General features: G+C 37.8%; 1 protein-coding gene across 1 annotated transcript in view; it reads right to left on the reverse strand.

The window, feature by feature from the left end:
• Positions 1-802: 802 nt before the first annotated feature.
• The window catches only part of MAP7D2 (MAP7 domain containing 2), a 75,662-nt gene continuing 48,685 nt past the window's right edge, over positions 803-27,779 (reverse strand). The window contains exons 4-17 of the mRNA XM_082757363.1: positions 26,471-26,585; positions 23,653-23,763; positions 22,196-22,318; positions 19,309-19,457; positions 18,122-18,249; positions 10,241-10,473; positions 9,729-9,855; positions 8,245-8,449; positions 8,014-8,118; positions 6,703-6,756; positions 5,805-5,883; positions 4,894-5,080; positions 3,010-3,289; positions 803-2,406 (exon numbers count right to left, since the gene is read on the reverse strand). Coding sequence (XP_082613489.1) covers positions 3,040-3,289; positions 4,894-5,080; positions 5,805-5,883; positions 6,703-6,756; positions 8,014-8,118; positions 8,245-8,449; positions 9,729-9,855; positions 10,241-10,473; positions 18,122-18,249; positions 19,309-19,457; positions 22,196-22,318; positions 23,653-23,763; positions 26,471-26,585 — 1,866 coding nt within the window. The 3' untranslated portion in view covers positions 803-2,406; positions 3,010-3,039. The remainder of the gene's footprint in view (positions 2,407-3,009; positions 3,290-4,893; positions 5,081-5,804; positions 5,884-6,702; positions 6,757-8,013; positions 8,119-8,244; positions 8,450-9,728; positions 9,856-10,240; positions 10,474-18,121; positions 18,250-19,308; positions 19,458-22,195; positions 22,319-23,652; positions 23,764-26,470; positions 26,586-27,779) is intronic.

Here is a 27,779-nt window from a genome sequence, read left to right on the forward strand (position 1 = left end):
AGATATTCAAACGATTCTTTAAGCTTTCATTTGAAAGCAGATATAAAAGAAAATACACATGGCCTTTCTTTATAACTACAGACCTAGCACACATCCTTTAATCCTAGTAAACAACTGAGTGGGCAGATCACATGAATGATTCAACAGTTAATAAGAGCAAGATGAACTGTCACTATGGAAAATATTAATATACTTCATTATAAAGTACATTTTTTAATTTTTTAAATTTTCACCAAAGTTATGATTTTAAAAAACGTATCTGCAGAATGTTTTCCCTCATGTTTCACAAGAATACTGCAACTCCAAGCAGGTCGCTTTCCAGGTAGCAGCACGTGCATTTAGCTTGGAGAGAAGATGAGCATTTATGTTACAGGTAGGTTACAGAACACATCTCACACACTCAGCAGAACAGTGTCTACTGGCCATGGCTCAAGTTCTCTTTTCCTCATTTTCTTTCTCTTTGCCAAGTAATACCCCAGAGAGCCGAGGCCACACACTGGTTTGTATGCCGTCACTAGTGTTTTGGATGTCATAGTCTGGAAGCACTCACCTTATGGCTTTTCTACCACTGGCCTACATTTCTTCTATGTATTGGCAAGACCTCAGAAAGCGCATTAGTGTATGGCAAAGGAAGCAATGGTGAAATGTTTTAAGGCTCTGAGAATTCCTTTGTTCACTATTTCCGAAGAAGCCTGTAAACATCTCAGCACAAATTAACACACAGGTACTTTTAAAATTAGGCTTATTTTTTTTGCTAGGATTAAAAAAAGCTAAGAAACAAAAGTTAAATTCAGAAATGAAAATGTATTTCACCTTTATACATGCTATACATGTCATGCAAATAAAGAAATCTACAGGTTATACAATGACACCATAAAATATCATGTGACGTTTGTCAAATACAATGTATCACAGCAAACCAATTGGTTTTGTTTGTTTATCGTTTAAGAAATAAATGTAGGACTAATTTGGAAGACACAGTACCATGCTACAGCTTACTGCACAGTCAAAAGAAATTATTTTTCTGAAGTACACCAACATAAATAACTGGATTGCTGTAGGTATGCTTCCTGTATACATCGCACATAATTTCATTGGTTACATCCCCACTGCTGGCTTTAAAGAGCGCAAGAATGGGTCTACAATTGAGCTCAAGCTACATTTTGAACTCCCTTGCACAAGAAAAAAAAAAAAAAAAAACAACAAAAAAACAAGTTTTCACTTCTTTTCATGTTAGTTTCCAAAGAGAGATGTATTTATAATTTATTTTTTATAAGGAACTGGACAAAAGCGTCCTCAAAGCAGCACAGAGTCTAGCATAAAGTTATCATAGTTTACCAACAGAAATAAAGTTAACGCTGTATGACACGTAATGTCTACACATTATACATCTTGATGTGAATTCTTCCATACAGATGCTTACAGGATATTAAGTAGGCTAGCAGTGTTCACCGTGTGTCTCCCAGCCTTTGTATTTCTGCTGCAATGTTTGAATATTATTTTGCTGCTGACTGTACCTTGTTTTGTTGAGCCTCTAAGGAAGACAAAATGCTTCTCCACATGACAGCAAGCCTGCTGGTATTTATCAAATGTCCACATCCTCAAAGGTTAACATGTTATCTGCCCCCCGACATACTCATTTGCATCTACTACAGTTATACTATATGTATTAAAGGATTATACTAGGCATTTTGCCTATGTCGTTCACAGGTGTTACACAAGAATGTTTTTAAACACAACTGATAGTTGCTCCAGGACTATACGTTTTGACCAACAAGTGCCACTAGTGACTAAAACTGCCAACATAACCGCAACGTGATAACTTCCACACTCCACAGTCAGTAAGAAGGCTCTTTCAATTCCAGTAATTCTGTATTTTTCAAGCCTTTTCACTTATAGATTTGAATTATACACCTGCATAAATGTTGCCAGTAATTCCTTATTAAAAAGGAAACAAAAAAAGATAGGCACAAAACTAAAGTACAGTAGATTATTTCATTTCAATGCACCGTGGGCAAATTTCTTCACTATTTACAAGAAAAAGACATCTAAATATACGTATGATAAAATTAAGGAAGAATGATTTTAAAATAAAATGCACAAGTAAAAATCACAGTGAAGTGTTCAGATGGATTTTAAATTAAAAGAAATTTTAAGTGCTTTACTAGCAGCTAAAGCTCAGATTCTAATGCATAGTCTTCCCTGAAACCATCAAGGTTCTAGATCACTGTGTGCCACCAAAAGCAGACAGTTATTCAACATATTCCCTGGGAAGACGAAGTTCTATTCAGCTCCGATTATTTGAGATCCAGTGTTCAAGGACTGCAGAAGCTTTTCCAAGTGACAAGCTCATATTTTACCCTCAGTAGCATCACAGGGATATATATCCTCCACAGATCACTACCTCTGTCAATTAAGAAACAAAAGACGAAAATCAAGTCAGCTATGCAAGTTATATGACCTCAGTTCTGTAATTTAGAACATACACTTAATAAAATTAGCTGTGGAAACGTACTTTGAAATTGCCATTAAAGCCTGCCATTTTTTTTCCCCCATGTAGTTTGTCAGCTTTCCAGGATAAGTGACTCTACACCATGCTGCAAGTCTTTACAGCAGCAGAAAAAAGCAAGCAGCAACAATAACTACTATTTTCTAGGTTGGCCACACTTTTAACTGTTTTCTTTTTGCTAATGTGCTCCGAAGACTTACAGGAAAGGTATTTTATTAATGTTGAAAACGAGCAGCTCTTTTCACACTACATTCTGAATGGAAAAAGGGAAATGTTTCAATTTACCAGATACTTTCAGTTGCTATGATACATGCAGTTTACATATGATGCCCATTTAAAAAGAGCTGCAAATGTGAAAGATTATGCTACATTTAAGTATCTCAGAGACCATATGTGAAGAGAGGAAGAAAGCTGGTGTTTACAACTGCTCTATCTTCTGGGAAGCTCATAAGTAATCACAGCAATTTATCACATCTAAGTTGTTTATCACAATACTGTACCTTTTTTTGTTCTGCTGAAAAGCGAGGTTGTCAACAGATGGAATTAAGTGTATTTTCCTGTCCTGGGCTGTTAAACCCCTCAATCAAGTTTTTGTTACAGTCATCTAGGCTAATGGTATCACTGGACGTCTTGGAGTAAGTAGCTTGGCCTGTGAAATCCAAGAGATCTTCAAGAGCCTTGGCATTACTTGTCCCGTTTTGGTCCAAAGAAACACCGGGCATGAGTTCATTCATGGGTGAATATTCAGGGATAGAGATAAGTTCTTCTTTTGAAACCGGGCTATAGAAAAGATATATGAAAAGGTGATGCAGAATAACAGCTGTGTAAATTTTCATTAAGCAACAAATTAATCTTCTGACCATCTAAAACCTACTACTAATCTTAGGGCCAGCTGCAGTAAGCCTTTACCTAGAATATGTCCCAATCCAAACAAAAAGAGATTATCCTGTTCAGGAAGAAAGGTCACACTTAATTTACACTCCTTAAAGATTAAGGTTTGTGGTACCTGTGGGACATGAACATTCATCCCAAAAAAACACATCTCTGGTAGTTTACTGAACCGAGTTTACTGACCGCTCATTACAGCACCTGCACCCTTTCATTACCTAAATATTAATCACATCTTGCAAATTACTGTCCCGCCCCTGCAAGTATTTACCTAAAGCAATTCACAATTTAAATAAAAGGATATTTCTTAATACTTTATGACATAGGTCAGACATAGAAATGACAATTTAATTTAAGCAGCATTGCAATCAGCTGATGCTTTACAGAGACTACAACAGCAAGTACCTTCCAGTTCAGAGAAGAAAAGGCAGAACTTCTGTGCATCAGGTTCAGTAACACCAAATCTAGGTGGTGCTCAATGATACTGGTAAGAGACTGGGTTTAACACAGCTCAAAGAATATAATTTACCTCAGAGGGACTGAGCTGTAGAATTTGCTGCCAGATGAGGTCATGGAAGCAAATATTATTAGCAGGTTGAAAAAGGAGTTAGATAAACACGAGGAACAGACTGATCTGTTGATATTAAGCATGGCAACACAGACTTCTACCCTCCAGCATCCCTAATATAATACTTCTGTGTGGTATTGGATTGCAGGAAGTGGTTTAGGCTCAGGTGCTCTCCCTAACTAGATTTTCCTATTCATACTTGCTCAGACAGAACAATGGCTTAGGTGGACTTTTGGTCTGACCCAGTAGGGCACTTATGTACTTATGCAGATTTGCTGGAAATATGTAAACTGTATGAGAGGTTAATTTACCTGGTTGGTTAATGAAATGTAGTAAAATTTTAATGTTTAAAATTCAGAGCTAGCTTTCTCATAACAACCTTAAAATTACCAACTTCCTTCTTTCCTGACTCCTTCAACCAAAATCCAACAGAATTTAATACATAGGAACTTACTTACTCATTCTGATAGGTTTGTTCCAATAAAGTACTTAAAACTCTGAATTCATAAATTTACTTTATTCTGTTTGTATGAACAGAGAAAAGCTTGTACTATTCAGTCTTGATACAAATAAAAGAGTAATGGTGGCATCTGAATATTATTTATAGTATCCACTTTCACAGTAAAACATTCTGGGTTCTGGGATCTATCTGAAAGGTTTGGGAAAATTTGTATGGAATCCATACAGAATGATACAAAGGTTTTGAAGTTCCCCTACCCCCAAATATGTGAGAGTGAGATGAGGGTCAGACTCTTGTCTGAAACAACCAATTTGAATCTCGACAGAAGTGGAATATGCCACAGCAGACACCACTATCCTGATGCACTGTGGAGTAGGTGAGAAGTAAAGGAGTAAGTACTAACAAATGAAACAGGAAACTGTGTCTAATATGAATTTCACAAATTCTATTTGTAGATATGGTCTGTACCTCACGTCCATAGACTGAACCTCATCTGTTGAGTCTTCCATGCTGTTAGACTTCCCATCAACAGCTTCCAGCTGAATAAGTCCTGGAACTGACTTTAGTCCATTAGCAACTACATCTTGGGAAGGGACTACAGAGGCAGCACTTTCTAAGCTTTTATTTTTTAGGCAGGTTGCCAGTCCATTGATCTCTATAAAAGAAAGTTAGAAATTATGACAATAGCAATATTTTATTATTATTATTATTTAATCAGAAATGCTTTTAAGTTACAGAGTAGAAAGGAGAACTGACAATGAAGGAGGGACTCAAGTTCATCTATGATTCACACTACACTTTCAATCCTCCTTTCCACTCTAAAATTGTGCTTTATGTTACAACTTTTAATGAAACAGGAAGAGGATGCATCATCTTTTATGCCATTTACTAAAAGCCCTTAACATAGGAAAGTAAACAAAACACAGATAAATGCCACAGCTATTTTTTTTAAAAAAATTAATTCTTAAAAATACGTGTTGTTTTCAACAAGTCAAATTAAATCTTACTTTCATCAAGACTCTGAGCAATGCTATAAAAAGCTTGCAAGCCTGGTTGCGTGCTGAAATTTTTTATTTATTTTTTTACCAACAAAACTCCAACGTAGGTTGCAGCAGCCAAACCAACTAGCAGACTGGAACTTTTCATTTACAGAAATGCTATGTCAGATACTAAATGGAGAAGAAACTTTCTTCTGCTTCTGTTTACGTGGCTAAACAAGGGTGAGTTCCCAGTCTCTAACATTTGTGACTGACATAAACCTAGCTATTCTTTTTGAGATAAAAAGAACGAACCTGTGGTAATACACAGCGTTATGTCTGAGAAAAACTCTGAAAAGAAACAGTTATTAAAAGAGGTCAGAAAAATACAGCAAGCCTCACCTGGCTGGTTGAGAACAAGGACTTTTGGTTGCTTTTCCACATTCAAAGTTGATGGTATCTCCAGTTTTGGCTCTTCCTTCTGTAATCAAGTAACAAATCAACTGTATTAGACAACGTAGTGTAATCTTCATGGAACTGATTGTGTTCCAAACCTGTGGGAGTACCCCCAGGACCAGGGGGTGGTCAAAGTTCATCAACAGTATTAGAGAAGTTTTTTTTTTTCTTTTAATATTGGGCTTTTTTTTAAAAAAAAAAAACACTAAATATTTTAAATATTAAAAAATATTCACAAATATTTATTATAAATATTTATTTAAAATATTTAATATATTTAAAATAGTTAAATATTTTAAATATTAAATATTTTAAAATATTTAAATTATTTATTAATAATATTTAATAATAAATAATAATAAATAATATTTACAAAACAAAAAAAACCTTCAAACATTCTCTGAAAGTAACTGAACAAATTATTTTCTTAGTAGAAAGTTTACATTTTAAGTGAAAACTTAACTGTTCATAACTTTCTAGCTGCACGCACCTGCCTTGTTCTCAAAAACTACATTCCTGATAGGCTTAACATGGAGAGCTTAATAACTAATTCACTGGCTGATACAAAGCAGAAGATACAACACATCAGCAAACACTACAGCTCCAGCATTCAGTACTACCTCCAAGGGATGGGTTCTTCCCACCTCACTAGGAGGTACAACACTTGCATAAAGCTGTGTCTCTGTTGCAGTGGCACAACAGTAAGTCATTCTCAATTCTAAAATGCAACTAAAATTTGGGTGTAGGGCATATCTAAGTATACTTAGTATAAAAGAACAATGCTAGGGTTTAATTTTCACATGAGTTATAAACCAAAACAAATCCTGAAAAAATAATTTCATACCTTTATTTCTGGTGTTTCACTCCTCCTTGTTCTCTTCATTATTTCATCTATTCTCTAGAAATCAAAATAAAATGGTGTATGAGAAGGCAGGCAGAATATTTAACACAAGAGACAAAGGAAGAAAAGAAGATAAAAAGTTGTGTCGTTTCATGATTTCATCCCTGCCTCTTCTGAAAAAGGGAGGATAAATAAGTAAATAAAAGATAGAAAGCAGCTGGTAGCTGGCTTTCACATACCAGAGCTAACAAAACAGGACTTTCTCACTAGATGGAATCTATAGGCAGACAGATATTTTAAATACAAGGTGTTCGTAGTTTTGAGTTATGCTCAGCTTTGGACAAAGAGATTTATTTTAAAACAACAGCTATTATTTTAATCTAGTTGCTTTTCCTATTTCCAAATAGTTGCTTTAAAAATAGTTAGGGTTTTTGGAATGGAGTAAAATGAAACATCTTAAGTTATTCTTGCTAGGAATGTGCAAGTAGCTACCCTAAAACCTCTTTTTCTTCTCTTTTCATTAAAAATAATGAAAACCCACACAACAACAACTCCCAGCAAGCCTTGTTTCTTTACACTACTGTGAAAGGAAACTATTTCAGATGTAAAGACATTTTGCTTTGGTATTCTAATCTGCAACTGCAACATGCCTCCAGCTCAGTGGTAAACTGTTAAAAATAACATATTGGAATAACGTATATGGAAAGAAGGCCTTCTATAATCAGAAAGAGGCTCAGCAGCTCTGCAGCTGTTGTCTCTTGCCACAGAGCTGTAGGTAAAGCTAAGCTATGCAGTTCCAGCCTTGCTTGTGCAAAAACAGTTGCGGAAGACAGCACTGCTGCCTCTGCATAATGTAACCAGAGACAAGGCAGGTGGGAAGAAACCTGTTTATCCTATTAGCTTTCTCAATTAAGAACACAGAGCTTTTGTTGAGTAAGTTTTAAAACAAAGTCACTCATGTTCCTCAATAGTCTGTGATGTCCTGGGCTGGGTGGCAATCAACATTTGCCTTGGCATGCCATTCCCTGTTTGTCTCAGGCATTTAATTTTGTGGGTTGAGGCTAATTCTGTGTTTGTTCACTACTTAGAGGAAAGTCATTTCTTCTAAATTGCCTTAGGCAGCTCCACTTTGTTACATATGCTGATGCAGACATTCCCCTAACCTGTAAGAAGAGAATACTAAATTAAGCATAAACACTAATCTGTAATCCCTCCCCCCCCCAGTGTTATTTCTGGATTCTACTGGATACTTCCCAGGTTATATATTTAAACAAGACCTGAAATAAGCATCTTAAATGAGACACAAATACCTACCTTCTTCCGCTCCAGTCTTTCTTGCTCAATTTGCTGCATGATTTGCTCCCTTTCAAGACGAAGCTGTTCAGCTGCCTCACGGGCTTTGATTTCCGCTTCTTCCCTCTAATCAAAATGTGCAAAACACGATAGGTCCACTATTTATTTCAGGATGATTAGTGGATAGTGTAAAATATTTTATTTCTATGTATATATAAATATATGTATACATATCTGTGTTTGAGATTATACCTGTTTCTCAATTTTGGCCTGGAGCTCTTTTTCTTGCTTTTCTTTCAGCATTTGTTCTTCCTCAGCTCTTCTCTTGGCTTCCTCTTCTGCCTTTTTTCTAGCTGCTTCTTCTTCACGTCTTCTCTCCTCCTCTTTCTTACGAGCCTCCTCCTCGAGACGAAGTCTTTCTTCTTCTGCCTTTCTTTTCTGTTCTTCTCTTTCAAGCCTGCAAATATACATGAGTACATTTAAAAGGTTTCATCTTGTTTAGCATGAATCTTGTGGTATGTATGGCGTACAGTCATCATTAGCTGTCTCTGCATTGGTGGACATCTTCTTGAAAAATACCAAGAATACAAGAAAGAGGTTGAGCACGTGCCCAGAATATCAAAGGTTTATTCCAACCTTAAATATAATAAATATATTAAATATAATGTCTCATAGAAATTATGTTTTTTTTTTTTAAGGGGAAATAAACAGGTTTGATCAAAGAAAAAACAAATCATTTCCATTCTAGTTTCCAATGGAATATAAAGAAATAATGTTCTGTAAGCTTCAATAATAAAAGACATCCTTCTTCCCCAGTACTTCACTTAGCTCCCAGAACACTGGTATCTATACACAAGCATGTATTTCTGTCCTTCATTTTAGCTAAACACATTGGATCAGTAGCAGCAAACAAAATCCACTGACCAGTGATATGCTCAAAAGAGTGGGTCTAAATATTCCACCTGTGTTGTTCACTGGCCCACTCAAGGACAGCATGTTCCTTCACCATCACAATCAAGAGCTGTTTTAAGAACTGAACAATCTTATCCCTGCATATTGGGGATATGGGAAGTATTTCCGCTGGGCCAAACTGGCAGACACTAGTGATTTTTTTCCCCAAACATTCTCAATAAGAACAGGCACAGTTGCATTTAGACATGTAGAGAGAGTTAGAGATTTAGTATTAGGGAAGGAAGGCATGATTAGTTGACATATGCAAAGAGCGTCCAGTATGGAGAACAACCCAAAAACTTGCTCCAGGAACAGAGCCAGAAATCCACTGTTTAGCCACAACAATGTTCATTGTGCCCACACTCTTAAAGCCCTCAAGTGTACTGGGCAGGGAGATGAACTTCAGGTAATTTTTTTGAATATAAGCCTTGCAGTTTAAGGCATAAACTGTTACCACATGGCGATTTCTTCTACATGAACTAGCTCATTTAAAAACTGCCTCAGATGTTTTTACAAGGTACTGCACACTGCAGTGTGGACACACCTGAAGTATTTGGATGAGTGAGTTTCTTCATGCTTCTTGAAGGGGCAAAATTGCTATTTTCTAACTTCACTAGTCATAAAGACTGCATAAAGACACTAATGAATTATGGATCCAAATTTAAATAAATTAACACTTAAATGTAAGCTTCTGCCTTGACTCTAAAAACACCACAGTTTCAAGCACCTTCAGTGATACAAGTCAAATTATTAGCTAATAAATTTTCACAGATCAGCAGTGATACCTTTCCCGTTCTTCTCTTTCCTGTCTCTCCCTTTCTTCTTGTTCTTTTTGCAGTCGGGCCTGTCGTCTTTTTTCAGCTAGAATTTTTGCAGCTTCTTCTGCATCAGTTGTTCCTGCTGTGATCTTCCCTGGAAGAAGACCAAGGGTGGAAATCAAAAAGGGAACTGAGAGAGTGCCCAGTGCTTCCTCACTGGCACAGCAGCTAAAATGGGCCAGGTTCACACTGTTATGCCACCTTTGCTTTTCAAAGCACACATCAGCGTTTTCTGAAGATAGAATATGAGACAGGTAAGGGCATCCCTGTATTGCAACATTTTCACATTCGTGTTAACAGACATTTTTCATACAGGGGCAACCCTGGTGAAAATTATACATTACTGGTTCCAGCACGTACTTTTACACTTATTCATAAACCCATAGCCAAATACCTTCACAAGAACAGTTCTTCACTGCTTGAACGCCCGCCCCATGGACCCGCAATACCTTGCAATGTGTTCTTGCAGTAAAACTCACCTTCACTGCTTTCAGTCTTCGCTGCAGAAGGCACGTGCTTTTCAGAAGCCACTTGGCCTGCCTCATCGGGGCGTGCTCCTGGGGATTTTTGATGACTGGCATTTTCTTTCTCTTTATCTGCTTTCTTTTTAGGAGTTTCCTGGTTGAGATTAGAAGTGGCACGATGCTTCACAGGAGAAGCTGGATATTGTTTGGCATTTTTAGGAGACTGAGGATAAGTCTTTGCAACTGTCCTGATGAGGAAAGACAAAAATCAAAAACTGTCCACAAATTGTGCAACTTCAAATCAAGTTCCATCTTTACACAGATCATTCTTCCTTCTTCTTGGCTCTGGTTACATAGGAGTATCAGCTGTTTTGCACAATGCTGCATAGAAATTACCTGGATGCAAGCAATCAGAACCTGAAATGCAGGGAATTGGCAAGCAAGTGCAAATGACTACAGACTCCTTTAGTAAGACCAGTAATACTGTCTGAGTTGTAGGAAAGCAACCACAGACTACCTAAAAACAATTATTTTCATAATTCCATAATCATTTTGTCAACACTACTGTATTCAAGAGCCTACCTCAACATCTAAAATGAAGCTATGACTACTTTCTGTCTGCAGCAATGATGATGAGCCGCAACGTGCTGCTTTCCTCAGAATACAGCCTTCTCAAACACCACCTTTCACTAAGTAGTATCTTTAAAATGCTTTTTTAAATAGCACCAAATATTATTATATACCAAGGTAAAGCCAGGCAGTGCAAGAGAGACAGAACTGACCAAACCATTCCACAGCCCGTTCCACTATTTCAGCTGGTGCTTTCTTCAGCACCAAAAAGCAGGACTCAAGGCTCAAAGCCCAGACCGTGTAACCTGCTAGATGGCCACACTTGTGGAGATGGGATGGCACAGCAGCAGTGCTGCCAATGGATAGCTCATTTGGCTGCTGCATGCCTTAGATTACCTGATAACCCTGAAGTCAGTTCCAGGAAAATGAAAGGGCAAGGATGCACATTTTCAGTAAATAAGAGAAGAAATTACGAGGAAACAGAACTACACAAAAGAATCGTTCATTATTTATCTAACAGCAGTAACTAGCACTAAACACTTCTAACATTCAGAAAAGCTGGGCTGTGTGGCTAAGTGTTATGGAAGTAATGAGATTCCAATCTTAAAAAATGATTTACGCAAGCCCCATTAGAGGAAGCACTCCTATATTAAAGCAAGCATTACACAAGCAGTTTTAACCTTCCTTATGGATATATACAATTACGATATAAACACATTATCCTCTATCACTTTTTTTAATCTGCACAGTATACAGTTTCATATAGTACAGCCTATTTTCTGTACTATATACTCATTCTGGCAGACCACAGGCATGAAGAGCATGGGCAATGCCTTAAAATTAATGGACTAGAGTGCAAAGCTTTGTATAAACTTAACTATAGTATTGCGTGGCCAGAGACTGTTACAACTGGAACAGGATTTGCATTACAGAGCAGATGATAAAAATTACAAGTCTTTCAACTCCCCCTCAATTTGTGAATTCAGGAAAAGAAATTTATGTTGCACTTGAAAAAGGCTGAGCTACCAGAACACAGGGAGCTCACTTAAAGTTGCCCAGTTTATGAGGGAAACACTGTAGAGCACTGCCTGTACACTCTTGTTCCCATGAAGAGCCACTGCAGACTGCAAAAGCCCTTGGGCTAGCGGAACAGTAGCACCCAACTAAATTTGAAGTTCAGCTCAGGTACCCTCTGCCCTCGGGCCCAGGAACTCCCTGTAAGCTCAGCTCCTTGACCTTGCTCCTCCCGTGAGCTAAGCTGCACAACTGCGCCCAGCCTCCTACCCTGATGATCCTGATGTCCTGGTTTGTCCTTAGACCTGAGTAATTATTAAGGCCTTTGCTGTCCGTCACTGGACTCCTAGCTGACTGGTCACCAACACCTGACATGCCCCGGTCACCTTTTTTGGGTGCTGTGGGATGGGGCCCTGTGAGTGAGCTCCCTGACCCTCCCTGTCCTGCTGCCACCCACAGCTCCTGGATCACTTGCCCTGCAGTGCAGCCCGCTCCTGCTGCTGCTGGACAGAAACGGGCATTGGAAGATGCAGAGAGGCAAGTCAGCATTTCCATCCCTTGCAATAAAGAGCAATGGAAAAAGGTGATTAACATTGGTTCTTGTTAGTCTAGTCTGTTTTTATCATTGCCTTTAGTTTTCTCTTCATGATACAAATGCAATTCCCAAAGAGATGTCAAAGTCCCTACCTACTTACAAACAGTCTCAAAGAAGCGCCTCACCATTACACCATTTTATTTCATAAAAATATAATGTGTAAGTAGAAAGCAAACAACCTTTATGTTTCTCCAGAGCACAGAGGATGCTTCTTGCCAATCAGACACTGTTTCAAAGCACAGCCCCATCTTGCTGTCTTACATTTGACTTTGCCACGTATTTCCTGCAAGGCTTTCTATTTAACTTGTTTTGACAGGAGCAGCAAAACAGTCATAACTAAGGCTGAGTCATTTTCAGTATTAGCACAGAAATAAGTAATTGTTCTCTAATAAAGACGTGACAATCAAATTAAAGAGGCTGGTAGGAAGGAGTCTACTCATGACAGCTACGTATCTTGGACTGCATAGGAATTAGTGCAAACTGACTGTACAACTTACCTGTTGGACTAGAAACGTGCCCTAAATGTATGAAGTAAAACATCTTGAACTTTAAGACCTACAAGATTTTTCCATATAACTGTTTGGCCAAAAGAACACCTATGGCTTCACTTGTTTTAAAAGAAACTAAAAGGGAGAAGCATATAAAAGCCAGATTACTGTAAGGACAATAAGAGCGTACTGTGAGGAGTGAAAAGCTGAGAAAGCCCATCAGGAACAAAAAATCTTTTTTTTTTCCAGAAGCTTAAGATCATTTATTTGATGCCAGAATAAATTATTAAATATAGTTTTTCCCCCTTGTATTTAAACACTGTCAAGTTAGCATTTTTAACATTTCTAAGCACAGGCAGAACTGTTAACGTGTAAAGCTTTCCTACTACTAGTATTTAGATTGATGCCACTCTTTTTTTTTTTCCTCCACCAGAAAGGGACAAACTGATTGTGAAGACAGAGAACAGGATCATTAAGACAAACAGATCAATGCTTGCGCTGGGGTCTGCCCAGGTTTAAAAAACGTTCACTTTTTTTTTGCCTTGGGAGAAAAGGAAGGGAATGGAATGAAATGCTGGTAAGACTGTGGGAGCACAGGAAGCATACCAGGTGAAGATTAATTAATTAAATAGACTCCTGAAAATCCAAGAAGTGGTAACACATCAGTTGTGTAGAAGTTAGCTTATCTAAGCCACAAGATTTTACAGGTGAATGCAAAAGCACAAGAAGCATCTTCCTGCCTCCATGAAGCCTTACCCTTCTCCTCTTGCCCCCATGTTGACGCAGGGGAAGCCATTTGCACCATGACCCTTATGTGCACTGCAAGAATCTCTACTGGGCCTGAGAACCCACTGGTGCTTATGTTACAGGGGCCCTTATTTCAGTTAAAGAGAAGTAGTAGCAGCCTGTAATGCAGAATAATGTCCCATGAACAAGTAAGCCCAGCAGAGGAGTTCTGACCTTATTCTGGCTAAGCACAGAAAACAAAGTACATGTAGCACATGAGTCAGAGGTCACAACCAATTTTGTCCATAAGAGGCATGAGAAAGAACAGCATGCTTTCTTTAAAAGCCAGGTACATGGCAGGTCATCGGTTACGGTAGTTAAGGAGGATATCTTTAAATCAGAGATCAGCAGAGATCAATGCCAGTGCTACTTTTTTTTTTTTTTTTCCTCTCCTATCTCCCTATTAACTCAACAAAAGCTCTGCTGGAACCATACCAAGGACTTTCATGTTCTCAAACTTTTCTTCTTAGATTACTCTGATCAAACACTGTTCCTGGGTTCTGACATTTTTGCTCTATCATTTGCAATGCTTTCTCAAAAGTATTTCCTTTTTACTCTTAATTTTGATCTTTTCTAGCCACAGACAGATTTATTTCTCTTAGGTTCCTTAAAAGAGCATGAACTCAGCATAGGTCTATTAAATATTGCTGTTTGATAGCTGCATTATTACCAGTTTTCAAAACCTTCAGCTGGCCCATCCTTTAGGCTAGCTGCCGAAAAAAGAGCTCCGAATAATCTCAATCCAACGTTTTAACAATTATTTTCATCTTTGCAATGCAAACCAAAGATTGATACAAACATAGTAGGTATTAAATAAATTTAGATCTAGGTTAGCGGGGTCATAGAAGCTACTTCTATAAGGAATTCACCACAAAACAAATATCTTGCTAATGGGCCATTTTAAAAACTTTTAAAAGTCTGGGCATTTTTGTACTACCATACATTCATATTTAATCACTTTTCCGTAATTTGATTGCACAGATGTATTTCTTTAGTCACAGCGATGTCCCAGTGGCTGCAATGGGATGTCACTTACCCGAAAGAACCACCAAGTTACAGGTTCAGTTAGTGAAACTCTCAGCAAAGGGTAGTGGTACAAACAGAGCTGGAAACTAACAAGAATGACTAGCAGGGTTGCATTCCTGTTTCCCTCCCCCCTCCCCTTTTTTCTCCTTCTCACATGAGATAAGGGTTTGGCATAGTGATCTAATGTAGGGGCCTGTCAGAGCTTTCCATTTTTATTTGCTATGGCTTATCTGAAGGCACTTAAAACTAAAACCTACTTCCTCGATTCAGTCAAGTCCCATTGATTTTGAAGGGACTATTTACCCAAAGACATGCGAAGGACACAAGCATTATTGCTTTGCCAATCTATAAGATGGGACACTTACCAATTCTCTGAGGGACGCTGCAAGAATAAACTGATTAATGTATAGATCTTTGAAGATGAAACAACCCGGGGGAAAAAAACACTCTAAAATCCTGGTATTATTGAACTTGTGAATAGATCTGAAGAATAGAAGCATTTTACACAATTGTGTATTCAATAGCAATTGTAAAAATTAAAGATCATTTATCTATTTTCCTAGCTCTCTAATGCATTAACTGTCATCTTTGTCAGCTGATCTACATTGGATTCAAAGCAATAGTTTTGTGTTTCTTTCTTGTGTGGCGCCTCTTAATATCTTTATTAAAGATAAGTTTCTCAAATTTATTTAAAGATAAATTTGTCAAATTTCTCCATCCTTTGAAGTCCTTCCTTGCTTGTAATTATTCTTCACCATATACCTTTTTCTTTCTTTCCTCTTTTTATGTCTGTACTTGTTTACTCATTTTTTCTTGTGTATTATTTTTTGATTTCATCTTTTTTTGCACCTTCACAAACATTTTTATTTTATTTATGCAATTACTGCAAATCCATTCTGCCAATCACTCTCTCTGTTCAAGTTACAGTTTTACTGTCTCGTTTGAGCCTATTTCAGTTACTCTACCACGACAAAGAAAGCTGTTTAATTAATAAATAATGAAACAAGATATCAAGAAGAGAAGACAGGCAACAACCACTCCCGAACCAAGATGACAACTGTAAAGAGCTAACAACTAGCACAATACCAAGTAAACTGGAACGTCAAGTCACATGTTTTTGAGAAGAAAAATGCCTACATCTAATTATCACCTAAATCACTGGCCGTTCTTGATTCTTTACTCAATAACTTTCAAAGTTAAGGTGCTATACAGGATCACTAACTACTAATGCTGTTGAAAACATTCTTGTTTCTTCCACACGTAGCTTTTGGCCATGTGGTGTGCTGGATGGAAAAAGATTAAACTTGTAAAAGTTTTCAACAAGAATGAGTATTTGTCTACATACTTATATTAAAATCATTCTTAAGCTCCACAGTTAGCTTTAAAGGAAAAGCTAACATTATACAATCTAAAAGAAGCTTCCTATGCTTAAATCTGCTGACTAGCCAGATCATCTGGTACTTGAGTTGCATGAAGAACTGCATATCTTTATATAATACTACAATATGCTGAATGGGATACTTTGTTTTGTTTTGTTTTTTAATTTCTGAAGGGACAGTTCAAGAGCACTGAAGCACAACTGTCTTTCTGCAATCAGTAACAAACAGATTTAAACTCTATTTGCTGCATCTCTCGTAAGGTCAAGAAGGGTGTTCAAACTGGGCCATGCTGAGATTAAACTCTCTGTAATACATTGGTAGCAGTGATCAAAATCAGATTCTCTTGAAGAAGAGAGAAAAAAAAAAAAAAAAGGGTAACTATCTGGGGCTTACAATCACAGAGAAACCCACTAGAAGGCATCTTAATTCCTCATATGGCACCTGCTTCTTCCTTTAAACAGCAGAGTCTATATTCCTTATAGGAAAAAAATATTTTCCTATAAAAAAGTTCTCATAATTTGCATTTGCATATCTGAGGAAAAAAAATAAAACACCTTAAATCTTTGCCTAACTTTTTATGGAAGCTAGTTCTACAAATTAAGACTGGATATATTCTTTTCATGGAGAACGAAGCACCTGTTTCACAAAACCTCTTCCCCACCTCCATGTCTCTAGAACGAGCTGTACCAGCCTTTTCAGTATCTGCCCATCACGACACGCTTCACACTCAGCAACCCATTTTCTGCAAATCATTTTAACTACACATGTTTCTTGGTATGTCTTTCATACTGGTTATCCAAACTGAAAAACGCATTCTGAAGAGAAAATATCAGCAACCTCTAGAATAATATACATTTTTAGTGTGACCTTTCATCTGTACATTTTTGAGTGCCAACCGTAGCATGATCTGCTCAAAATTTTACTGAAAAAGCCATTCACCATTAACATTTGCTACCAATTCTTTACAAAATTATATAGTTCAGAATGTGATGATATTCTAGATATAATATTGAAAGTTTGAGCATTTGTGGCCCATAATATGAACCAAGAATTGTAATTTCACATTGCATGCAAGGGGATATCTGAAACAGAAAGAACGTCCATAGTCTGATGATTTCCTGCATTTTGTTTAACACCAGATGCACACACAAAATCTTTTCTCCATTAAATGACTGTGCACACCAAGATGAAGCAGAGAAGGAATGCTAGCTAGCTCTTGAAGCAGAAGAAATTTGTCAGAAAGATCACCAAGAGTGGTCCAGAACATAGCCAGGTTCAGATAGAAAAAATATTTATAACCAGACCTAAGGAGATCATTTCCAACACAGGACCCATGAACAGGGTCTAGAACAGAAAAAAACAGACAACTACTGCTGACGGTTAGGCCTTAGAGACAATTTCTGCATTTGAGCCAGACTTAATATCTTGTTCAAAGAAAGCTGAAGAGACATTTGGTAAGACCTGGGAGTTGTGAGCTGTACGCACAGACTACAGTTTTGAGAGTGTGCAAAAAGAGGACTAAGAAAAGCAACTCAGTTGGCAGTAAGGCCACACATGCCATAGGCCTACAGCTCTGCATGGTGCAGGGTGGGGGAAAGAGGTATGTAAGTAAACAAAGATTAAAACTGATGGTTTAGATGACACACAGTTAAGTATATTGATGGATCCAGATGGTAATGCCAGCAATAGGAAACATTTTAAATGCTGAAATTTCTAGTTAGTAATTGTGCTCTATGCATTTGCTCAAAATCATATAAAACAAAAAGCATTCTTAAAAACAAACGTTTAGTAAAATTTCACAGGAACTATGAATTGGACAAGGATAATTTGAAATGACTGCGAAAAGGCAGAATATCTCCAGTGACCACTAACACAATTTCACATATATTGTATCTGCTCATCTACTTCTCTCTACATAGCAATATATATGGATAAAATTAACTGGATTATATACAATACTACAAAGGAAGTTCCTCAGGAATCTGTCTTTTTTATAGGTAAAAAGAAACTCAAAGTGTATTAGACCAGAGAGGCATACTTAGGTGTTGCAGGTGACGCAGATCTCCTGGACATGGCAGCGGGAGAATCAGACCTTCTCAGAGGAGATCCCATACCAGATGAAGAACTGGGTGTGGAGGGTCGCTTCTCTTTCTTTATTTTCTCAGTCTAGAAACACCATTCATTTTAGTTTCCATAATTATGAGCAACATTTCAAGAACGTATTTGATAGATATAGTAAAAAGATGGCATAAACAGATTTTTGTAACATACATAAGTTTTTTAAACAGCAACTCACAATTGACATGATTTTTTTCCCCATATACAGAAAAAATAATCATGTCTTTTATGGACATAGTATTCAAGTTGCAAATACAAAAAATCATATCAGAGCACTGTGTCTCCAGGAGTTCCTGAGGGTAGAGGGTCTAAACCAAAATCAGACTGCAAGCTCTCTTAGACATGGTCAGTAGTATGACCACATAAATGGTGCTGGATGTAACACTGTGACTTGCACCTAAGTCAGACTACACAAAACTTCAGCTCCCAGCTCTGGTCCCCTCACTTGCACCCAATTCAGACAGCATAAAACCCCTTCCCATTTGATATTAACTATTCCAAGACACAGGATCTTATAAAACACAAATTTACAGCCCTAGCGTAAGTTTTCTAGAATGTGTCTTATGTTGTGTAAACTGAGTGAAGGAGAAGGATTTATTTGCCTTTGGTTTTCTGGAAACTAGAGTGGATCAATAATGCAACTTTTAAGCAAACAGCATCTGAAATGTCTACAAGAGCAACGTGAATAAAAGACAGGCATGGCCAATACTTCTGGCAAGTTACCAAAATATGTGAAGCTTGCTAATTAACCAGCAAGACTGGACTGACTTATAGTCAGTCATATGCAGTAGAGAGATCCTGTTTGTCATCCCCATTTTCAGAGGTTAAAGGCAATTCTAGATGTATGCACTTCAGCGCCAGAAATCTCACTCCCCTGAAAATAAAGGTGTTGTTCCAAATACCATTGTTTAACATTGACTCCCATGAAGAGGAAAACATTAAAATGTAACTAAGCAGGAATGTGAAAACAGCAATGTGAAAACATGCAAGACTTACTTTCTTACAAAAAGGGGCATCACTTTATTTTTATGAACATAAAGTAAAAGCCAACAAGCAGAAGCCACGTCAGTTTACCCAGAAGTGAAATCAAGAACGTTCTAAACCCACCTGAGTAGCTTCAGCTGCAGCCGCCCCTTTCATGGCATCCGAAGTGGAGGGTGAAGTTGCCTTCTTTCTGTCTGTGCTTCGGGTGGGGGAAGGCTTGTAGGGAGATTTAAGAGGACTAGCTGGTGCTACACGAGGACAGATATGGAATACTAAAGAGTTATAGTACAATAGCAAGAGTAAAAGGGAGCACAGACAGAGGAGGCAAGGGAGAGGAGAAAACAGCATACTTCTATGTTATAATATTCAAAGGTTGTTTTAAAGTTTTTAAAAAAGCATTTACAAACATCACATTATGTAACACATTCAACATAGCCCCGTATTTGCTAAAAATGCCTCAACTAAAAGTAACATTCTGTAAGACTTTTAAAAAAAAAATAAAAATATCTGTAACATACCACTCTCATATACTTTTTGAATCACTGTACTGTGACTATGATTCTTTTCTCTTTTGAAAACTCTGGCTTCCTGTCAATATGATAAAAAAGTGTAATAAAATAATTCTAGCTGGGTTGCTTTTGAACAAATACTGTGAAACAGGAAAGGGGATAAAAGAATAAAGTTTTTTTGTTTGTTTGTTTTTTTTTTGTATTTTTAAAAAGCCTAAACGTGGCCAAGGCTCCTGAACACCTCAGTTGCTCTTCAGAATAATACTTAAATTATTTAAATAAATTCTAAATAAATGCTGCTGTAGGTATTTCAGTTATTGTCATTAGTGGCAAATATGAGGTTTGAATAGGACACATGCACTGCAGTTTACAAGGCAACTCTTTCTGGATATTTCTTTTTTACCTGCAATATGAACAGGGTTTTAAAAAAAATGAGATATTTTACTCTTTTTTTCATTCATATTGCTTTCTAAGATGAAGCTTTCACAGACATATAGAACAATCAACAGTCACATGTAACCACGTGACAGTGTTTACAGCCTTACTTTATTCCACTGAGGTCACGAAGGATATTGACTTTGGAAAAATGTTAATTACACACAAATTTTAAGGAGAGCACTTTTTTTTCAAATATCGAGGACATTCCTATATCATCTCTTCTGATGCCTTTTTGCGTGCTTTCAAGTTTAACAGGGCTGTGTTTTCCTTGACTGACTTTCCAACAACTGGACAAAAACTTTGTTAGATGTTAATAAAAATGTTCAGAAACTTGATTGCTGCTTAAGGTATTCCTACTTCAACCATTAAAAAAATGAATTATTATAATCTTCCAATAAAAACTGTTTGCCTGAATATCTTGAGTTATGGTAATAATGCTTTGCCTTAAAGAAAGAGTCTTAAAAGTGAGAACCCTCATTTCTAAACTTATAGAAAATGCAGGAGCAGAGTAATTTTGACCCAAACATGATCTCAGAGGCATGGTATCCACTATGAAAAATAAAGACCCTATTCCCTGTTCTGGAAGTTACTTCTGTTGAGAGAAGTACGCCTCAAATAAGAGATCCTCCTTCACCCTTTTTGCTGACAACTACTGTCAAAACCATCAATGGACACTGGGTATCGATGTTCTTTGCAATCTGTGCTACAGGTCGATCGCCTTGCAAAGAAATGACAAAAGGACGCTGGTTCAGAGTTATTCCCAGAATCAGCGTTCTAATTTCAGCTCAGGGAAAAGGCGATCTGCAGGCCAAATTGCATCCTTGTCAGACATGCCAGCATGCTACTTTAAAAACTCTGTGATGACGAGGGAGATAAGGCTGAGAGTTTACAAACAAAATGACTGGAGAAGGACAAAGAAAGTCCCTATTGATTTCTTCAATATCAAACAACATAGAAAACATCCAAGCAATAGATGGTCCAAGCAATTCACCTGAAAGTTTCCAGCAGACTATTCTGATCTAGTTTTGAGTAGGCTTTTTTTTTTTTTCTTCAGTCTTGGCAGTAGTTGCTCCCTGAATAGTAAGTAAACTGGGAATTTTCTCATGGGCAAAGTACCGTATGACAACATTTCTGCTCCTAGCAGGTGCTACCTTTAATTTAAAACTGAGGGAAGTAATTTCCAGGTCATTCAAAACCAACATCCTTATGCACTACAACAAGAAGTAACGCACAAAGGAAAGTACAATTACTCTGTAATTAATTTTTAAAATGTTTTGTATTAAAAAAAATCACAGATGTAGGACCTGAGCCTACTGCAATTACAACAAATGAAAATATAGAACATGAAAATGGTAATCTATCTACTGTCTAACCAGTTTCATCCTTAAAAAGTTTCCTTTGGCAGACAGCTGTTTTTTTTTTGGTTGCTTTTCTGCTTTTGAATAAAAGTGTGGGAAAAGCTATTAAACCTTTTTCCTTGTTTCTGTGAACACTATGACAGCAGGCATAACTTTTTAACTAGGAATTACTCAAAGTCAGGCCTGTGCCTAAGTATTAGCAGGACCAGAAACATTAATTTTTCATGTTTGCAAAATAAGGATTTTATTAAGACCGCCATTTACAAACAGGAACAGTAATTATCTTCCTCAACTTCTAGTTTCTTAAAGAGGAATATTTTCTAGAACTTACACCTTCCAAATCAATGTGTCTACGTTTTTTCCTTTAAGCAAATATAATTTACTATGTGTATTTGTATGTATATACATACATACAAAAATAATAGACATACACACGGAGTTAAAGACAAAAAGTGATTTAACAGCAAAGAGCTGTAATCCTGATAAAAATAGTAAAGACTCAAATGGTACACTGGGAACTTTGTTCTGCATACTAGTTGGATGTAAAAGATGACAACACTACTAACAAGAACAGCTTAGTTAATAGTCTATTTTGTGCTACCATACAAAATTGTCATTTGGTTCATAGTACTCCACTTTCTTTAGACAACTACTCAAATGCAACCCAAAACACACCTTAATGGTTTCAAAAATTCACATTTTTACCTGGATTATTGTACTGCTCAGAAAGCACTAATGTACTTCTGCTTCTGGCTAAAGACGACTGTGTGGGAGTCAGCAGCCGAGAAACAATAAAGTTTTCCATTGGACTAAGATGCATGCGGTGAGCTGAAGGATGGGAGCAAATAAAATAAAATTTAAAATGCAACAAAACAAAAACTATGTTAAAGTAACAGAAACAAAACAATGAAATGATTAAATGAAATGAAAGTCTTGAAGTGTTTGAGATTTTACGTATTTAAAGGTAATTCTCATTCCCTCTGAAAAGGGGATTCTTGTTTCTCCACCACTTTAAATTATTTTTCAACCTGTACAATAAATACAGTAAGGTTAAGGCTATGTAGCATTTTGTTCTCACACAGAGCAGTGTTCCATTCCACAAAATGGTGGCTTTCGTGACTCAGCATGAGAAACACTTGCTTTCTTCCCCAGTAGAAAGGTGAAATAGTTGGTGTAACAGCGCAGCTACGCTCTAGTGTGCCAACCATACTGGAATGCATTTAAAATTTGCAGTCTCACTGCATTATATAAATCTTACTTATACAATATGCCTGCATTCCCTTCTACCCTCTAAATATAAGCACCAACTATATAAGAACGATATTTATAGATGTTCTTATTGCATGCATACGTAAAGCCACATATCACAATAATCTCAAAGCTATTGATGAGTTTTCACTAAGCAATTCAGAAACGAAAGCAAATTTATTTTCTCTTTTCATTCTAGAAATGAGCCTTTACTGTCTTTTATTTCAGTCAGCATTTTGTTTCTGAATTAAAAAAAGGCCAGAGAAAAGGTGGGAAGAGAAAAAAAAAAAAGACACACAAAACAAAACAGAAAAAATCCAAACAGTTCAGAGGGATAAATCCTTCAGTCCCCTAGTCAGTGTTCAGCAACCACTAATCCTGCAAGATGATCATCTTTTGCTGAGTGTCTCATGGATCAGGGCTTCAAACCAAATTAAAGGGCTCTGAAACTCTGGTCACCAGGCTGAGGTCTCCCAAGTGACTCATCGTAGGTACTTCTGCCAATAGTATCTATTGTCCAGCTTTGTTTGCTTTGCTTTGTTTTTCATTACTTGGCTAAAAGATTACAAGCTGTAGAGTTATGGGAAATCGCTGCAGTCACAGCATGTACAATCTCGTTTGCTACAGTATCAAAAGTTGAAAAAAGAATCTGTAAACAAAAAAAGAACACCAAAAAAAGCCAAGACCACAGCATTTGTCCCTGGCCTAGGATCTCCAGCAAGGTAGCATAGTCTTGGGACAGGCTATCGAACTGTTTTATTGTATTCCATATCAATAGTTAACTTACAGCCCCCCAAGCGTTTAATGGCTTTTGAATCATAGACATAAGAGAGCTGCATAGATATATGGACAGAAAGAATTGCTTTAAGCAGAAGGAGAGTTTATGCTGGCAGGAGACCAGCATTTTCACTTGCCTCTGTCGGGGGAATGTGTTATTGCCGCTGTGGAAGAGGAGAGGCGCTTACTGATTGGCGATTCCATTTGCTTTGGCAGGTTCATTGTAGAAGCTGAAAGTTTGTCACATGCTGCAGAGAGACGCATTGAAGATATTTGTATTTTTATCACAGCGTTGATAAACTCCCCAAATTAACCTTGCATTTGTACTCATGGCCCTTGCCACTGATCACAGCGCTGGATGACTAAGGCATGAGGTATGCTTCGTCTGACTGCCAAATGACCAGCGTCTTTTAAGACATGCTTTGGGATGCAACTTTTCTGCTTGTGAATTTAACATTTCAGGTACGTAACAGCCTGTGTTTTACAGTGCCACAGGCAAATAGCTATGTATCAGATCTGAATGAGGGAAGCCATTCTGACACAAGATAATCAGTATCAGCACAAGCAGAAAGTTACCTAAAGAGAGGGGGGAAGAACTTTTTGGTTCTTCCAAGTGTGTGTGTGTTTTTTTTTTTTCCTGTTACTTCTTCTCACTGCTTGACAGAGCTTGTTTGAGCACATCCCTTTTCCTACCTTGCCATTTATTCAGCAGAATGACTGGAAAATGCTGTTCAACAAATATTATTACCAGAGTGCACTCCTCTATGATGATCACTGCATGGTGCTCAGAAGCACAGCAAAGCACAAATGCTTTGCCCTTTAAATTTAAATAATTTCTTTCAGAAACAAAAACTTTCAACTAAAGACATATATGTGGCCCCAATCTGCAGCACCTCAATTACTGCATTCCCTATAACATCCCCAGAAACCCCCTCAGTGGGGTCTGCAAGATTTGCCTCCACTTATTACAGTAAACTACAATTCTCTACATTTACAAAGCAGACAATGCTTTGTAAAGCAGGTAGCACACACCAGCTGCACATCCAAATCTTTGTGCATGAACAACGATTAGTACAAAAATTCAAATGTTTGTGCAGAAATAGTTCTGCAAGAGCATGGGCACAGCAATCAATAGGCTGCATTCTGCAGAAGGAATAGTCAATCCTCGCTCCTCCTCCTGGGGGAGAGAAGGAACAGAGCTCTTAAAGCACTGGCTGCATTACATTTTCAAAATGTCATGCACATTTTAAATCAAAATTAGAAGTCCTATACATAATTCGTTCTTAATCTCGGAGTGCTGTCCTTTAATGGGGAATACTTAAAAATACTAAGATAGATAAAATTGAAAGGCACAAAAGAAAACAAAAAGTGATTGCCTAAACACAAAGTCAACTATTGGAGTTTGTTACAAATACCAGCATGGCCAAAACCTACTTCAAGAGGCTGAAAACATAGCATGGCTGTTTATACCATGTGTGCTTTATACCATGAGTGTGCTCATTCTGAAAATACTGCAGAAAAAGGCCCTTGAGATTTGAAAAGAGGACTGCTCTGACGAAACGCTGACTCCGTAACACGTTTTCTCCTACTGATTTTTTTCAAAACAGCACCTGCACACATACATTTGAACTGTAATATATGCATATTTACATTTACACACACACAAAAACACAGAGGACCCACAGAATTAACAGAGATGAGAATCTGGGCTGTAGAAGTCTACAGTTAGTGCGAAAATCATGAAATGCCTCTACTGTGTCGGAATGTGAGGCATGCACTGCTCCACATGAGAAAATTAAAAGGAAATTAAAAAAGACACTTGGTCCACATCACTAAGGGTAATGCTGGAGAGTATCAGACTGAAATAATAAGAAAACAGTGGTTAGGGAGGACAAGATCAGTGGATGGGTTACGGTGATTAGAACAGTTATAAACGAGACACGATGGTACTGTGATTCTCTGAAATACCATTGAAGGAATCAGCAGGAGCGGTAGAGGTCACAGGGTCTGGAGGAAGGGTGTTGGCAGCTAAACCTAGAACAGGGGGTGGGGTATTTTCTGATTCACCTACACAGCAGAAAAATCAGAGCAAAAAGAGGTGAAAGAAATTACTGAATAAGTTGGGGGAGGTGGAAGTAAGCATAAACTGCATCACAAAGACAAATCGGATTCTTTCTCAGAGTATGAAAGACTTTTTATTATCATGTATATTTAATTTCCTGGCTTTTTTGATGGCATTCCATGAAAATTAAGACATGAAACAGTTTGCCATTTTAGAGTTAATTATACTTACACACTGTTTTAAAAAAAGGTCATTGCCACGCAAACATGGATATGTTTCCCTATAACTACAATTTACTAAAACCTGGCAAATTAAAATAAATTATGATTTAAAACAGAAAACATGCATATTTTCAAAATATAAAAGCAGTACATGACTGATCATGAAAAAAAAGTATTTTTTCTGAAGTCAAATCAAAAAGAGCGACAGCAAAAGTATGCGGGAGAAAAAAAAATTGAACTGAAGATGCTGCATAGTCATCTAGAAATTCCCGTTAGGTTTTTAGAAGTACCAAACAATGACAGATCGTCTTTTGCAAGGCTTGGACAGCACTTAGTCCTTTAGTGAATATTAGATTTGCTAACTGTATGCGTGGGAAGAAAACAAGGGAGAAAGAGCACTAATTTTGATTTTAGCATCTGTCATCCTCAAAACAGATTCTGATTACTCTATTAAAAAAGATTTGCATTCCTAAAGTTAGGAGTGACCTTTTTTCCCCAGCAAGTGTTAGAGAGAGGGAACCTGGCGAGCAATTACAAAGCATTTATTCACGCCCCGAGGCAGTAGCCCCTGCAGCACCACACGAACTATAAAACGCACCCTCCCTACCATCTCCAGCACCTCATGCATTTTGCACTTCAGGATCTGCAATGCAGGCAGCCTGTTTCCCTTACCGTCTCTCCCTCCTGAGCCTGCAGCCAGTGCTCCTCCCCACGACCATCGCTTCTGCTTCTGTTCCAGCTGCTGGCTGCGTTCAAGGGACCGCCGCATCATGGCTTCTAAACGTTCCTGGGTACAATTGCACAAAAACAGAGAAAAACTGAAATCAGTTCTTTCAGGGCTTTTTTTTTTTTTTTTAGTTCCTGTTCCGAAACCATGCTAAAAATAAGCTGTTCCTCTGATGCTCGATGGAGGATGTTTGCAGGAGCTTGTTTCCAACAGGAGAAAAAGGGCTGAATAAAGCAGGTATCAGCATGCTACCTACCTCCAGATATGTGTATCCTTTGTCTGCAAGCCACTGAGGTCACTACAGAGGCCTAAGTAAATAACACAGGTTGCATCACTGCCTAGCATCTGCTCCTGCTGGTGATGCTGCTGCTGTGCCCTGGACTTAATTTGTATAAGAATAATGCTCGACAAGCATTAACTCCTTCTTGTCTATGCAGAACTCGGGATTTCTCCCATCCCCTTTCTGAGTACAGCTAAATTGCTGCAATGCCAGTGGCTCCTCCTAGCCACGCGGATAAATGATCCCTTCAAACCCAAAGTAGGTTACTTTGCAGGATGGCCAATTTATTTATTTATTTTGGGGAACACTCCCTCTTTTCTTCCACTATCTTCTTTACAGTCTAGCTGCAGGCATTTAAAAGCTGCTTCTTTTTTCTCCCGTGTATTTTTTTAGTACATGCCCAGATCACCCTGTTCTGAGCTATCTTTTTTCATGAACCTCCATATTCCTCTCCAAGGCTTGATGAGTTAGGATTTTCAGATGGGAAAGAACAAGAAGTCTCCTTCCCTCTCCAAATCCTGCTCTACCTTTAACCAACAGCTAGGTATGGTTTTGTTTCAACTCCACCACCTCCTAACTCTCATGGACCTCTACTCAGTTTTGTTGCCACCTCCTCTCCCTACTAGATTCTCCATGACTTTTTGGGGCAACTCTCTCTGCACCTGTCTTCCTCCTTTCAAGCCCATAAAACCTGGGTCTTCCCCACCCACCCACCATTCCATCACCTACCACCTTCCTTCCTTCCTCCTCCTGGTACCTTGCTCACTTCTGGCAACCTCTTCTTTCTCCTGGTCCAGGAGCAGTCTTTACTCGTGCCTCCAGCTCCTGCCCCAATCATTTTTAACCCTTTGATGCTATTAGTAGTTCCCGTCCTATTGCTTACTTACTACCTTTGCTATGTCCTTCCCATCCTGTATAAAACTCCCATTCTATTTACTTCAAGCTCTCTCTTGCAGGCTTCTCACCCCAGAAAC

Source organism: Aythya marila (genome assembly GCF_965140915.1).
Source record: "Aythya marila genome assembly, chromosome: 1".
NCBI classification, from domain to species: domain Eukaryota; kingdom Metazoa; phylum Chordata; class Aves; order Anseriformes; family Anatidae; genus Aythya; species Aythya marila.